At 45.5% G+C, this 14,950-nt stretch overlaps 1 protein-coding gene across 1 annotated transcript in view; it reads left to right on the plus strand.

The window, feature by feature from the left end:
* The first annotated feature begins 294 nt into the window (after positions 1 to 294).
* ARHGEF17 (Rho guanine nucleotide exchange factor 17) overlaps positions 295 to 14,950 on the plus strand; it is a 78,798-nt gene continuing 64,142 nt past the window's right edge. The window contains exon 1 of the mRNA XM_048493031.1: positions 295 to 381. Coding sequence (XP_048348988.1) covers positions 295 to 381 — 87 coding nt within the window. The remainder of the gene's footprint in view (positions 382 to 14,950) is intronic.

A 14,950-nucleotide genomic window follows, 5' to 3' on the forward strand; every position in this document is an offset into this window, starting at 1 on the left:
AAATAAGCTCCTTTGGCGTCTATATAAAGAGAGAGACCTTCCTTAGTTTCTCCCGAGCTTCCCTATTTGTCAACCTACTCTTCTTTCCACGGAATCCATCAAATAGTTCAGAAAGCTATTTCCAAATGCATATGCTATAGCAGGCTCATGGAGAGCATCATTTTCAACTCCTCCCCAAGCAGCCTTCAAACACTAATACTGTTAATGGGGCCGGTGACAGTTTTATTTAGAAGGCCCCTAAAACCCAACCTGGGCGAGCATAATGAGCTTTTTGTGCTGCTTTGACATCGCGCTATGAAATACCGCCTCTCAGCGGTGAGTTTTCAGAGGCTGAAACAGATAACAATATGGCAGGTTCTCACTACCCACTCGCCCCCTCAGGTAACCCGGCAGGCAATCTGTTCTGTCATGCACAATCTCTGGTTGCCGAACCCACCCCCCATTTGCCATTGTCTTTCCTTTCTCTGTACATTTACAGTTCTTGGCTAACCTCCCTCGACTTCTGCCTAGGAATTGTTTTCGCTTGTAAGGGGTTGTCTGCTTGTCAAAGGATCCCTTTTACAATTAGCTGTGGGCAACTGAGTGGAAGAGAAGAGAATGATTGGGGAAAAAATTCCCCCGAATTGTTCTAGCACATTCTGGGAAGTTGGACACTGACGTACAAATTAAGCGCAAACAGTTAAATCACCATGGAACACAAGCTGAATTTGCTACTTCGTCTTCTTGGCAAAGCGGTAAAGGAAAATTTCCCCTCAATCAGCATGGGAAATGCAATCATTTGGAAGAAGAAGAAGAAGAAGAAGAAGAAGAAGAAGAAGAAGAAGAAGAAGAAGAAGAAGAAGAAGAAGAAGAACAAGAAGAAGAAGAAGAAGAGGAGGAGGAGGAGGAGGAGGAGGAGGAGGAGGAGGAGGAGGAGGAGTTTGGATTTATATGTCTCCCTTCTCCTGCAGGAGACCTGCTTGGGCTGACAAACCCCTGCCCTTCCCTCACAACAAACACCCTGTGAGGTAGGTGGGAGCTCCGAGAAGCTGTGACTAGCCCAAGGTCACCCAGCTGGCGTGTGTGGGAGGTACAGGCTCATCTGAATTCCCCAGATAAGCCTCCACAGCTCAGGCATCAGAGCAGGGAATCAAACCCGGTTCCTCCAGATTTGATACACGAGCTCTTAACCTCCTACACCACTGCTGCTCTCCCCTGCTCCTGGAGTATCACTATCACTAATGAATATTACTGCCATTTAAAAACAGTGGTAGTATTTTTGTCGGTGTGTGTATTTGAGTCTATCTGGTGGAAAGGGTTACACAGAAAGCAACATTTGACCTCAATATGGGAGCAAAAGAAAGGTGAATTGCATGCATCTTAAGGGTTCATTTGTTTCAGAAAACATTGCTCAGACGAATTACACCTGGGATCTAACTGAATTCTGTACAATGTAATTTTCTGACTTACAGAGGGAAATTGTAACATGTTCTTTCCCCCTTCCCATCATGGGCTCAGATACAAAATTATGTCTGCTGGATAGCCTGGTTTCCTGTCTCAAAGAATATAGCTGAAGAAGACAGAAGGCTTTATCGAAAGAGCAAGATGGATGCTGCGTGAGAGATTAAACAACTGATTTCTCATAATTCCTGCATCAGGGGAAAATGACTGAAAGCAAGAGAAGCTTGACAATAAAATTAATCACCTATGGAAATAGTTAGCTCTTGAGCAGGACAACCATCTGTCATGGCTACTCTAGCTCTGGAATTCCTGAACGGAGCCTTCCAAACTCTATGATTCCATGGGAATACACCAACACGATGGGTCTGTGAAATCACTTACTTCAACCACTGTAAATAGCTTCAGGAAGTAAACCTAAAGGCACTGTGATGTTCAGAAAAAGCAGTCTTCAAGGTGGTCGAAGGGCTACCTGATTTTCACATGCTTAAGAACTAAAGCTAAATCCTTTACCTGGGGAGGCAAACCTGCTGCTGGCAATGGGTTGCTTGAGTAAACCCTCCTGAGTAACCGCTCCTAGGGTTGGGCTTCACCTGTTGGAAGAGTTGCTCGGTTGATTCAAAACAAAGCCACCGACTACCATCACGCCTACTCCCAAGTAACGATGCCTCGAGCCAACCGCTTTTCTAAACTAAAACCTCAGTATTCAGGTTAAATTGCCGTGGCTGGCACTTTGCAACATAAGTGGGTTTTGGCTTGTAATTGGCACTGGCCCCCAAAGGTTCGCCATCACTGGTATAGCTAGAGATAAGGTACCTGTGGTGCCCCCTAGTGCTGGGGCTGCCTAGCCACTATAATCTCCCATGGCCTTTGCCAGTTCTGCAGGGGTTAGATCAGGGGGCCATGGTGGCAGGGGCTGATGGGAATTGTAGTCCATGAACATCTGGAGAGCCGCAGGTTGCAGACCCCTGGGTTAGATCAACCTCAGAAATGTTGGAGGAGGTCTCATGCCCTGCCTCTCCCTCCACCAGTATCCCCCTCCTCAACCTTCTCCTTCCAACCTTTTATCCTTCCATCCTCTGACCTCCATCTGCCTTTGCCCCAATTGGAGCTTTGGGACTGGGGCTGAGCCCATACTACACCAGCCCCACTGGCTCCTGCCTCATCCATCACGGGCTGCCCCTGACTCTCCCCTGCTCCCTCCTCCTGTTGTGGGATATAAATCCAAACTCTTCTTCTTCTTCACCCATGCATTCGTTGATGACCTTAAATGGTTACAGTTTTCTCAGAACTCTCTCAGCCCATGAGGAGGCAGGTGATGGCAAACCATCTCCAAACATCACTTTTGAAAACCCTATGGCAGTGGTGGTGAACCTTTGGCACTCCAGATGTTATGGACTACAATTCCCATCAGCCCTTGCCAGCATGGCCGATTATGCACAGCAGATCCTGGGGATGTCTTAGAAAAAGCCTCCTTCTCATTTTTTTGTCCAGATAGCACGGGCAAAAAGAGGTATCAGAGGAGAAAGAGCTTCCCTCCCCACTGCCATTTCCTCCCGCTCAAGTTTAAAGCTTTCCCGCCTGATCTTTTGTGGTGCTTCAGGGATTCTCCAGCCTGCAGCTTTTTGCTCATGGTTTTCCCGGGATGTTTGTTCTGCAGGCTCCGCTGTTGGGTGTCTTTTCAGTCCCAAAAGTACATGGTTGTACTCAGATCGCCTCTGTCATCTCCAGCCATAGATAAAATTTCTCTTAAAAAAAAAAAAAAACATTTATGGGCTTTCTTCGAAGTCATGGTATGAAAATCGGCATGGATTGTGAAATTGTGTCTGTGTAACCTCTCCTGTGGGTTCTGTGGGCAGAACTTGAATGAGTTTGCAACAAAAATTTTAAAACAAAATGCTTTACTTTCTTAACATAGAACATAGAACATTTAACATCACACTTCAAGGTCCTGTTCAGGTTTGCATTTTCAAGTCCTTATATTTACAGTCTTCTGATATTTCCAAGTCCAATTCTTCTTGGTAAAGTGGGTTGGCTCCTGAAGACTCCAAGGGCTTGGTGAACAGGATTCAACATGATGAAGGTTTCCAGGAGAACTCTCACCCATGACAAACATAAAAAAACCCTGAAACAATAAACTCCAACATTTACAACATAGCAAAATTAAACAACTACCTTCCCAGTAGTTCCCAACAACATTGCAGTTACCTTAACAAGGTGTTAAGGGCTTATAGAAATCAAGGTCCGAGTCTGGTAGCCTTGTCTCCTCCTAACTACATGAGCTCTGCAGCCTTCTGCTGCTTTGAGTCTCCATCCCTTTCTGGGTCAACCCATTCTGAGCATGGCGGTTACATCTGCATAGCTTCGAAGATAGCTCATTGAAAGGGGAGGAGCAGCCTTTTAAGTCTAATAAATTAAATTAAATTAAAAACAAGTTCAAACTTTTCAGAACGTCTAGTAGAGAGTTCCCCAACAAAATGCCAGTGGGCACTGTGGGCACCCTCTGGCCCTTCCCTTGGCACCTGCTGAGCTATACAGGAAGTGGGTGGGCCCACTGTAAAACAGAACATGTTATTGCCTTTTATCATTCAAACAAAAGGGTTGTCCAATGGAGGATCACGGCGAATGGTAAGAACCTGGGATTTCCTTAATCTGTGTATGATGCGATCTGCCCTTCGTGTTTTCTCCTTCTTCCCCCCTCTGTGGAAGCAGTTTTTGGGTAATACCATCTTCCCGCAGTGAATTTAAATGTGTCACAGCAGCTGTGGATCCCGCAAAATTTTAGTAACAGGTTCCCATGGTGGTGGATTCAAACTGTGGCATAGCCGCCAATGGGCTAAGGGCACAACGGGGCGTACGGGCATTCTGGGCAGTGGTGGGATCCAAAAAACTTTAGTAACAGGTTCCCTCACACCAGCCCCCCCCCCTCAGCAAGCAAGCAGAGGCATACATAGGGCAAAACTGGAGCCCTGGCAAAACCTGAGTTGATGCCCTCCCCTGCGGGCAAGCAGCCAATTCCACCACTTAATTCCCCAAATTTTATTTTGCAATCTCAGGTCATTTCTAAAATCATCATCACATTATAGAAAATGCCCTAACTCACAAATCTAAACACAGCAATGGTGAAACACACAGGTTCTTTGATAGAGACTGGTGAGATAAAAGGTACCAAAGGCTGAGAATCCATGAATTGCTGTACCTGAAAGGGATTAACCCAGTTCAGGGAGTTACATTATTAGTCGCAGTTGCTATATGGAACCTTCAAGTTCAGCGGTATACATTCTCGGGAGGCGAGGGCGAGAGATGGAAAAGCGACCCAATTAGCAACCTCCTCGCAATAATACCAAATAATAATTAGTAACTCACTTCGGAACTGGTGAGAACTCGCTGGATCCCCCACCTCTGATTTGTGTTCTGGCTGTTTTCACCCCCCAATGGCAGAGGGACTCTGTGCAGGAAGGGACAGAGAAGTCCATGAACTCCTCTCCTGAGGACTTTCCTACCTGCCCTGATAAGCTCCAATGAACAGTAAGGATAGTCCTATGCAGACCAAATGGCCAGTTAGTACACCCAACAGAAGTATTGTGATGCAAGATTGTTTACTGCCATCACTATGGAAACACCCAGATTTGTGATGCAACAATGTTTACTGGCATCGCTATGGAAACACCCAGACTTGGATAGCCCAGGCTAGCCTGATCTCCTCTGATCTCTGAAGCCAAGCACGGCCAGTCCTGTCGAGTACTTCAATGGGAGGCCTCCAAGGAATACCAGGGTTGTGCCAGAGAGGTGGGGATGGCAAACCACCTCAGAATGTCTCTTACCTTAAAAACTCGACCATCTAAAATGAAACTTTCTTATGGTGTCACCTATACGCATGTAAAAATACCACAAAATTGCAACCATGGAAGCCAAAAAAAGCTAACCCTTTGAGAAATAAGGCTCACTCAAGAAAGCTGGCGAAAACTCCATCCAGAGTAGCGGTTGGCCTGGCTAAGAGGGAAACAATAGAGCGTTAACATGGGCCTCCCTTAAATCGCCGCTCTGTAAAAAAAAAAGCTGGAGGCATAATCCCAAATGAGGATCTATTGATTTGTGTTCTGGCTGTTTTTACCCCAATGGCAGTAGGTGGATTCCTCTTCAGGAAGGACAGAGAAGTCCAGAACCTTCCTTGGAGGACTTTCCTACTCCAACCGATAAGCTCCAATGAACAGTAAGGATAGTCCTAAGTAGACCAAATGGCCAGTTAGGATGACCCAACAGAAGTATTGTGATGCAAGATTATTTAATTGCCATCACTATGGAAACGCTTCAGACTTGATAGTCAGGCTAGCCTGATCTCCCCTTGATCTCTGAAGTCAAGCACGCCAGTCCTGGCTAGTACCAATGGGAGGCCTCCGCGAATACCAGGGTTGTTAGAGAGGTGGGATGGCAAACCACCTCGGAATGTCTCTTACCTTGAAAACTCGACCAGGGTTTGCCACAAGTCAAATGTGACTGGAAAGAAAAATACAAATTAAAAATATGAAGAAAATATAACTATATTTTGTAAAAAAGCCAAGGCATAATCCCAAATGAGGACAAATGCTGGATTTGTGCAGTGGTGGGATCCAAAAATTTTAGTAACAGGTTCCCTCATACCAGCTCCCTCAGCAAAGCTGGCAGAGGCGCGACCTAGGCAAACCTGAGCCTCGACAAACCTGAGTTGATGCCCCCCCCATGGGCAGCCACCCCACCACAACCCCCCAAATTTTTTTTGTACCAGGTCATTTCTAAATCATCATCACATTATAGAAAATGCCCCTCACTCACAAATCTGAACACAGCACGGTGGAACACACAGGTTCTTTGATAGAGACTGGTGAGATAAAGGTAATGAAGAAGCCGAGAATCCATGACTGCAGCACCCGGAAAGGGATTAACCCAGTTCAGGAAGTTACATTATTAGTCGCACTGCTATATGGAACCTTCATGTTCAAAGGCAGAATGCCTCTTGGGAGGCTTAGGGCAATGGAGATGGAAAAGCGGATCCACCGGGTAACCCTCGCACACACACAAATAATTAGTAACCCACTCTCGGGAACTGGTGAGAACCTGCTGGATCCCACCTCTGATTCTGGGGGTGAGGCATTCCTGGGCGGGGCTGTGGCAAGGATGCAGACGCTGCACCGGTCCTTGGGCGGGAAATGAATGCACGCAGGCGCAGGCTGCCATGCACGCCGGTGCACCTCCTGCTAGACTGCTTCAAGTTCTGCACGCTACTGCTGAGAGGAGGGGCGTAACTAAGGCAAAAATCATGTGGCAAAATCACCCATTAGTAACCCCCTCTCGGCACATGCAAATAATTAGTAACCTACTATCGGGAACCTGTGAGAACCTGCTGGATCCCACCTCTGGCCTACAGGCTCAAAAAGTTGGGGACCCCTTGACTAGTAGTTGGTGGAGGCTGGGATCTATATTTGGTAAAACATTTTCTATCTCTTTCATTTTGAGGGACATACTTTGCTCAAAACAATTATCCTTTGGCTTCCAAGAACAATAATGTTCTGTCTGTCAGTGGTGAAATTACTGACTGAGAAACTGGGAAACTGCAGAACTTTAGAAATCCTTAATGATATCGCTAAATCACATTTTCCAGGAAAGATGTTTTCAACTTTTGAACTGTGCTTTAATTGAAGAGTTTCTTTGACCAACCTGGCGTACTTATCTCCAAAAGAGATTGATCGATCTAGAAGATTTTGTAATCACTTTTCTCTGTGCTGATTGTTTCCTGAGAGCGCGTGGATGTGAATGTTAATTGAACTAGTTGGGAACCCAAATGTTCAATGTCTGTACAAGAGAGATATACTTTAGAAAGCTGCCGAAATGCCAGCTATTAGAAACAAAGGCCATCCTTAGTAGTTATACATATGTCAACTGCAAGTGAAGAAGAAGAAGAAGAAGAAGAAGAAGAAGAAGAAGAAGAAGAAGAGTTTGGATTTATATCCCCCCTTTCTCTCCTGCAGGAGACTCAAAGGGGCTTACAATCTCCTTGCCCTTCCCCCCTCACGACAAACACCCTGTGAGGTAGGTGGGGCTGAGAGAGCTCCGAGAAGCTGTGACTAGCCCAAGATCACCCAGCTGGCATGTGTGGGAGTGCCCAGGCTAATCTGAATTCCCCAGATAAGCCTCCACAGCTCAGGCGGCAGAGCGGGGAATCAAACCCGGTTCCTCCAGATTAGATACACAAACTCTTAACCTCCTACGCCACTGCTGCTCCCAAGAACCGTACACAATATTCCAGTGCCCAGAACTGTACACAGTATTCCAGGTTAGGTTTAACCAATCCAGAATAGAGAGATACAATTACACCCCTCTATCTTGACATCATCTGAAGTCACTTAGTACTTCGGCCTTATAGTATTTGATGTTAGAGAACGGAACTTGACGGGGCGGGGCGGGGGTGTCTCAACCTTCCTGGCAGGAGATTCATTTTCTCACGGTCTGCCAATCTGCTGTGTCCAACACAGTCTTATTTCGCCCATGCTCTGCTTCCAAGGCAGGATATCTTTGCATCCCAAACCGCGAGAGGCCTGCGGTATTCACGAGCCGTTCGGGTTCTCTTAGAAGCATCTGGTTTCTGTTGGAAACAGAATGTTGGATTCGATTAGCCCTTTCGGTTTGATCCAGCCTGTCTTCGGGGCTACCTTTGCCAAGGGAACATGTCGATGTGTGTCTGTACTCTTCACACTGCGGCGTGTGGGTTTTTCTTTTGTTCCTTCGGAGATCTCACGCTTTTTCGTTCTTGGCGCTTATTACATCTTCTCATCCGACCAAGAGCAAGGCTTCAGTTCTGTTCTTGGTGAGCATTAATCATGGAGAAACAGTGACACTGGGAAGGTTTATGGGGTAAAGTTTCTCCCATGACTAGTTTGACAACGATGGGAAAGATAATTGCACAAAACAGTCTGCAGAAGGGGAGGAATTCAGTAGAAGAACGGAGTGGGCCGTTCCCTTGAACGACAATGGAGAGGACTGAATGGGAATAATTCCTCTAGTTCACAGGTGTCAAACTCAGGCTCTCCGGAGGTTCATGGACTACCATTCCCAGCAGCCCCTGCTAAGAATATAAGAACAAGCCAGCTGGATCAGACCAGAGTCCATCTAGTCCAGCTCTCTGCTACTCGCAGTGGCCCACCAGGTGCCATTGAGAGCTCACATGCAGGATGTGAAAGCAATGGCCTTCTGCGGCTGTTGCTCCCAAGCACCTGGACTGTTAAGACATTTGCAATCTCAGATCAAAGAGGATCAAGATTGGTAGCCATAGATCGACTTCTCCTCCATAAATCTGTCCAAGCCCCTTTTAAAGCTATCCAGGTGAGTGGCCATCACCCCCTCCTGTGGCAGCATATTCCAAACGCCAATCCCACGTTGCGTGAAGAAGTGTTTCCTTTTATTGGTCCGAATTCTTCCCCCCAGCATTTTCAATGGATGCCCCCTGGTTCTAGTATTGTGAGAAAGAGAGAAAAATTTTCTCTCTGTCGACATTTTCTACCCCATGCCTAATTTTATAGACTTCAATCCTATCCCCCCTCAGATGTCTCCTCTCCAAACTAAAGAGTCCCAAACGCTGCAGCCTCTCCTCCTAGGGAAGGTGCTCCAGTCCCTCAATCATCCTCGTTGCCCTTCTCTGCACTTTTTCTATCTCCTCGATATCTTTTTTGAGATGTGGCGACCAGAACTGAACACAGGACTCCAAGTGCGGTCGCACTGGTCCTGCTGGCATGGGCTGATGGGAATCGTAGTCCATGAACACCTGGAAGGCCTGAGTTTGACACCTCAGGGAAACAAAACAAAATGTAGAGTGTTGTTGGGTTTCCCATGCCAGCCACAGATACAGGCGAAACGTTGGTAGAAAATGCAACCGGAACATGGCCAGACAACCAGGAAAACTCACAACACCCTAGTGATTCCAGCCGTGAAAGCCTTTGACAATACATGAAACAAACTTCGCTTTGCTCTCTTGAAGCCCCTTTGGTTTCAGCAAGAGGGCGCCTCCGTGTTGACGCCTGACATTTTGTTTTCGGTGGAATTCAGCATCGACTGTTCCCAGAGCTAGGCTGCTTAGTCTCAGCTTTGCGTTAGGTGAAATTTAATGGTAATTCTAGGTCCCCTCTATTACATTCAAAGCCCTGGTGTGGATGGCCTACGAAAGCCTGATCTCGTCAGATCTTAGGACCTGTTAATCCTTGGATGGGTGACCATCGTGGAAGGACAGGGTTGCTACGCAGAGGATGGCAATGGTGCCTCTGTTTCTCTCTTGGCTTGAAAACCTTATGGGGTTGCCATAAGTTGACCGTGACCTGCTAAATTCCACCATCTAAGATTTCATTCCCCTAACTTGGATGGTCCAAGCTACCCCGTTGGTCAGAATTGAGAAGCTAAGCAGGGTCGGCCCTGGTTAGTACATGGATGGGAGACAACCAAGGAAGCTCAGAGCCAGTCAATGAAGAAATACCAATGTTGGTCTCTTACCTGGAATAACAACAACAACAACAATAATAATAATACATCTTCGAATTGACAAAGTTAACATCTGTCAAATTCAGAAGGCAGCCCTGCTGGGATCCGCACGAATACTACGCTGATACATTACAACTTCCTAGGCTTCTGGGTGAGGCTTGGATTGTAATGAAGGCCAACAACCAGCTAAAGATCTGGCAGCTGTGAAATCTACCGTAATAATATTAATGAAGGCCAACAACCAGCTAAAGATCCGGCAGCTGTGAAATCTACCGTAATAATATTAATGAAGGCCAACAACCAGCTAAAGATCTGGCAGCTGTGAAATCTACCGTAATAATATTAATGAAGGCCAACAACCAGCTAAAGATCTGGCAGCTGTGAAATCTACCATAATAATATTAATGAAGGCCAACAACCAGCTAAAGATCTGGCAGCTGTGAAATCTACCGTAATAATAATAATAATAATAATAATAATAATAATAATAATAATAATAATAATAATATGGATGTATATCCCCCTTTTCTCTCCTGTAAGGAGACTCAAAGGGGCTGACCATCTCCTTTCCCTTCCTCTCCCCACAACAAACACCCTGCTGAGAGAGCTCCAAAAAACTGTGACTAGCCCAAGGTCACCCAACTGGCATGCTGAGAGAGCTCCAAAGAACTGTGACTAGCCCAAGGTCACCCAACTGGCATGCGTTGGAGTGCACAAGCTAATCTGGTTCCCCAGATAAGCCTCCACAGCTCAAGTGGCAGAGCAGGGAATCAAACCCAGTTCCCCAGATTAAAGTGCGCCTGCTCTTAAACACTCCACCACGCTGGCTCGATGGGGTCACCATAAACCCAGTGGTGGGATTCAGCAGGTTCGCACCACTTCGGTAGAACCGGTTGTTAAAATGGTGCTTGTAAACAACCAGTTGTTAAATTATCTGAATCCCACCACTGCATAAACCCTACGAGGTCACCAGAAATGGAGTGTGACTTGGCACCATTTTCCACTGCTTGAGTGCCTACCATTTTATGAAGGGCTTCTTTACCAGGGCAGAACTCAAATGGAGATTTTCAGGGAGCATAAGGGGATGCCCGCGGGACGACGACATTAATGCTTTTGTGACTGGAGGCAGGGATGTGCAAACTCATACATAAACATAGCTAAGAAATGTCAATTGCCTCGCTAGCAGCTGTTGATTTAACCTTTCCTCCAATTACTCCAAGCATTTTCTTCTAACAGGAATCTCCAAAAATTGGTTTGGAATTCAGGCAATATTAATCAGCAAATGTCGTGAATGATCTTTTGGCGTCTCGCAGTACAGAAAGGACAAGGATAAATTTGTGGCTTGCAACCCCAAAATGTGAGGAGCTGTAAGTTTGTGTAGAGTATACACTTTGCATGAAAATATTGGCATGTTGACTTTATTCAGTGCGGAACAATTGTTTGCAAAGAGATTAATGAAAAGCCAGAGTCTGGCTGAGAGGCTTAGTAAGGGCAGCAGGTTAGGCGACATAGGGTACCATCTCTTTGGATCTGTGTCTGAGGTGAAAAAGAGATAGGTGGGCTTTTGGATAACAGCAGGAGGCTCCCCCCCCCCCCCAATAGCTTCTGAACAGAGTGGTGAGAAATTATTTCAACAGCGATAGTCAGAGTGCTTAGAAATTATTTCAGCAGCGAATGCAGCAATCAGAAGGCTGATCGAGGCATTTGGCAATTTTTTTAATCCCCTCTAGCCCTTGAGCTGGAGTCAGAATGATAGATCCTGCCATTGTGGGCACACAGAAGTAGATCAATATTTGCACTCTTTCCACTGTACGGAACAGCTAATTAGAATCATTCGTCGCTCGAGCCAAACCGTGATTCTCAGCAGCCTTGGCGAACCCACCCAGGAAGCTGTTGCGAGAAAGGTCTAATGTTGTCACTTCCTGTTGCCGCTCTTCCTGATAGAGAAATTTAATTCCAATCAGTACTCTGCAATGCATTCGATCAGTACTCAGCGGCTGAACAGGGATTCCAAATTCATTCTTGGTGCTTGTATTTTTCATGTCCCAGTTTTTATAGATGTTAATTACATCAGGAGGAGGAGGAGGAGGAGTTTGGATTTACATCCCCCCCTTTCTCTCCTGGAAGGAGACTCAAGGTGGCGGACAAGCTCCTTTCCCTTCCTCTCCCCACAACAGACACCTTGTGAGGTAGGTGGGAGCTGAGAGAGTTCCAGAGAACTGTGACTAGCCCAAGGTCACCCAGCAGGAGTGTATTATTATTGTACACATAACAACACAGCACAAGTGTCTGGAATTCATCTCTGAATATCGAGTCCTTCCCAAGGACCTAGGATATTAGAGGTATTTGCGTAGAATGTGTGCAGTTCCTAGAAGTGCTGCTTTCTGCAGCATGTGGACTGATGTTCTGTCCAAGTTTAGGCTTTCCAGATGTTTTTCAAGATTTCTTGGGATTCCTCCTAGAGCACCGACTACTAGTGGGATTACTGTTGTTCTTTTCTGCCACAATCGTTCAACTTCAATTTGTAGGTCCTTGTATTTTGTGATCTTTTCCAGCTCTTTGTCCTCTACCCTGCTGTCAACTGGCACAGCAACATCTATGATCCAAACATGTTTTTTCTCTATCACTGTTATGTCTGGGGTGTTGTGTGCCAGCTGTCTGTCTGTCTGTATTCTAAAGTCCCAGAGTATTTTTGCTTCTTCATTTTCTGTGGTCTTCTCTGGCTTGTGCTCGTACCAGGTCTTGCTACAGGGCAGGCCGTACTTTTTGCAAAGGTTCCAGTGCACCATTGCTGCTAGCCTATTGTGACGTTCAAGATAGTCAGTTTGGGCTATTTTCTTACAACAGCAGATGATGTGCTCCACGGTTTCATCACCCTCTTTGCAGAGACGGCACTTTGGGTCATTGTAGGACTTTTCGATTCGTGTCTTTATTGCATTTGTCCGTAATGCTTGCTCCTGGGCAGCAAAAATCAGGCCTTCAGTTTCCTTCTTTAGAGTTCCCCTTCTGAGCCACTCCCATGTTTTCTTGCTGTCAACCTTCCCTTCAATGTTCTTAAAGTACTGCCCATGGAGTGGCTTGTTTAGCCACTGCTCCTTTCGTGTTTTAAACTGTTGGACTCTATACTCTTTTGATTCTTTGGCTTTCAGCATCTCAGCCTTGTGGACTTCTTTCAATGCTGGCTCTTGACTTTCTTGGATGTATTTTTTCAGGCCTCTTTTCTCTTCCTCTACTGATTGCTTGATGTGGAGCAGTCCTCTTCCTCCTTCTGACCTTGCTAGGTAGAGTCTGTCTACATCACTTCTTGGATGCAGTGCTCGATTGATGGTCATAATTTTCCTTGTTTTTCTGTCCAGGATGTCCAATTCGGCTTGTGTCCAGTTAATTATGCCAGCAGTGTAGCGTACTACAGGCACCGCCCAAGTATTAATTGCCTTTATTGTATTTCCTCCATTTAACTTTGATTTCAAAATTTTTCTTACCCTTCTAAGATATTCCTTCCTAATTGCGCCTTTGACTTCTGCATGCTTGATGTTCTCTGCTTGCAGTATCCCCAAGTATTTGTAGCTTTCATTCACTGGTAAGCTCTTTATTTCTATGTCATTTGGCATATTCACACCTTCGCATGTTGCAAGTTTACCTTTACTGAGTTCCAAAGTTGCACACTTGTCAAGTCCAAAATCCATTGCAATGTCAGTGCTAAAGACTCTCACTGTGTTCAGTAGTGACTCAATCTCTGCTTTTGATTTTCCATAGAGCTTTAGGTCATCCATGTATAGAAGGTGTGAAATTTTTGGTGAGTTTCTTGCTGTCTGATATCCTTGACCTGTTTTCTTCAGAATTATAGAGAGCGGAATCATAGCAATGATGAAGAGTAGTGGGGACAGGGAGTCTCCTTGGAATATTCCCCTTCGGATGTTGATTTCCCCTATTCCTGCTCCATTGACTATTAATTCTGTTTTCCAAGTGTGCATTGCATTCTTGACCAATTTCTTGATGTTTTCACTGACTCCAATTATCTCCAGGCAATGAAGTATCCAACTGTGTGGCAGTGAATCGAATGCTTTCCTGTAATCAATCCAAGCTACATGCAAGTTGGTTTTCCTTCTTTTGCAATTCTCAAGGATCATTTTATCTATGAGCAGTTGATCTTTTGTTCCTCTACTGTTTCGTTTGTTTCCTTTTTGTTCTGGGGGCAGCAAGTTCTTTCCTTCCAGGTGGTCTTGTATTGCATCAGCTAATATGCCAGTAAAAAGCTTAAAGGTTGTTGGTAGGCAAGTGATTGGCCTGTAATTGCTAGGGATTGCTCCCTTTTCTTGGTCTTTCATTATCAGAAACGTTTTCCCTGTTGTCATCCATTCTTCAATTTGGCCTGTTTGCAGCACCTGATTCAACTGTTGGGCAATTCTTTCATGCAAGTTGGTCAGTTTCTTCAGCCAGAATCCATGTAGTTCATCACTGCCTGGGGCAGTCCAGTTCTTCACCTTTTTTGCTCGTTTTCCAACCATTTTAGTTGTTATTACCAGGTTGTCCATGTTGTTGCTGCTCAGTTCAGCCTCCACATCTTTGGCCCAACTTGCATTTTGGTTGTAGTTCTTTGGGCTGTCCCAAATGTTTCTCCAGAACTCAATCGTTTGTTCTCTGTCTGGCTCTCCTGTGTTTCGTTTCACATCTCCACTTACATTCTGGTAGAATCGTTTCTGGTTGGAGTAGAAAAGTTGATTCTGCTTGAATTGAGCAACCCTTGCTTCGAATCTTGCAATCTTCTTTGAAACTGCCACCATCTGTTGTTTGACCACCTCTATTGCCTCATTGAGTTTCCTCTTGTCCAGGTGGTACCTCTTAACTAGGTCTGCTTTGATTTTGTCATTTTTCAGCTTCTTCTCCTTCATGCTTTTCAGTTTGCTGGCATCCGATCGTAGTTTGCTGATTTTTCTTCCCAGTCTGATTTTCCACTTTGGAAAAATCAGACTGGGAAGAAAAATCAGCAAACTGTGACTAGCCCAAGGTC

This window comes from Sphaerodactylus townsendi, linkage group LG04, assembly GCF_021028975.2.
Source record: "Sphaerodactylus townsendi isolate TG3544 linkage group LG04, MPM_Stown_v2.3, whole genome shotgun sequence".
Lineage (NCBI taxonomy): Eukaryota > Metazoa > Chordata > Lepidosauria > Squamata > Sphaerodactylidae > Sphaerodactylus > Sphaerodactylus townsendi.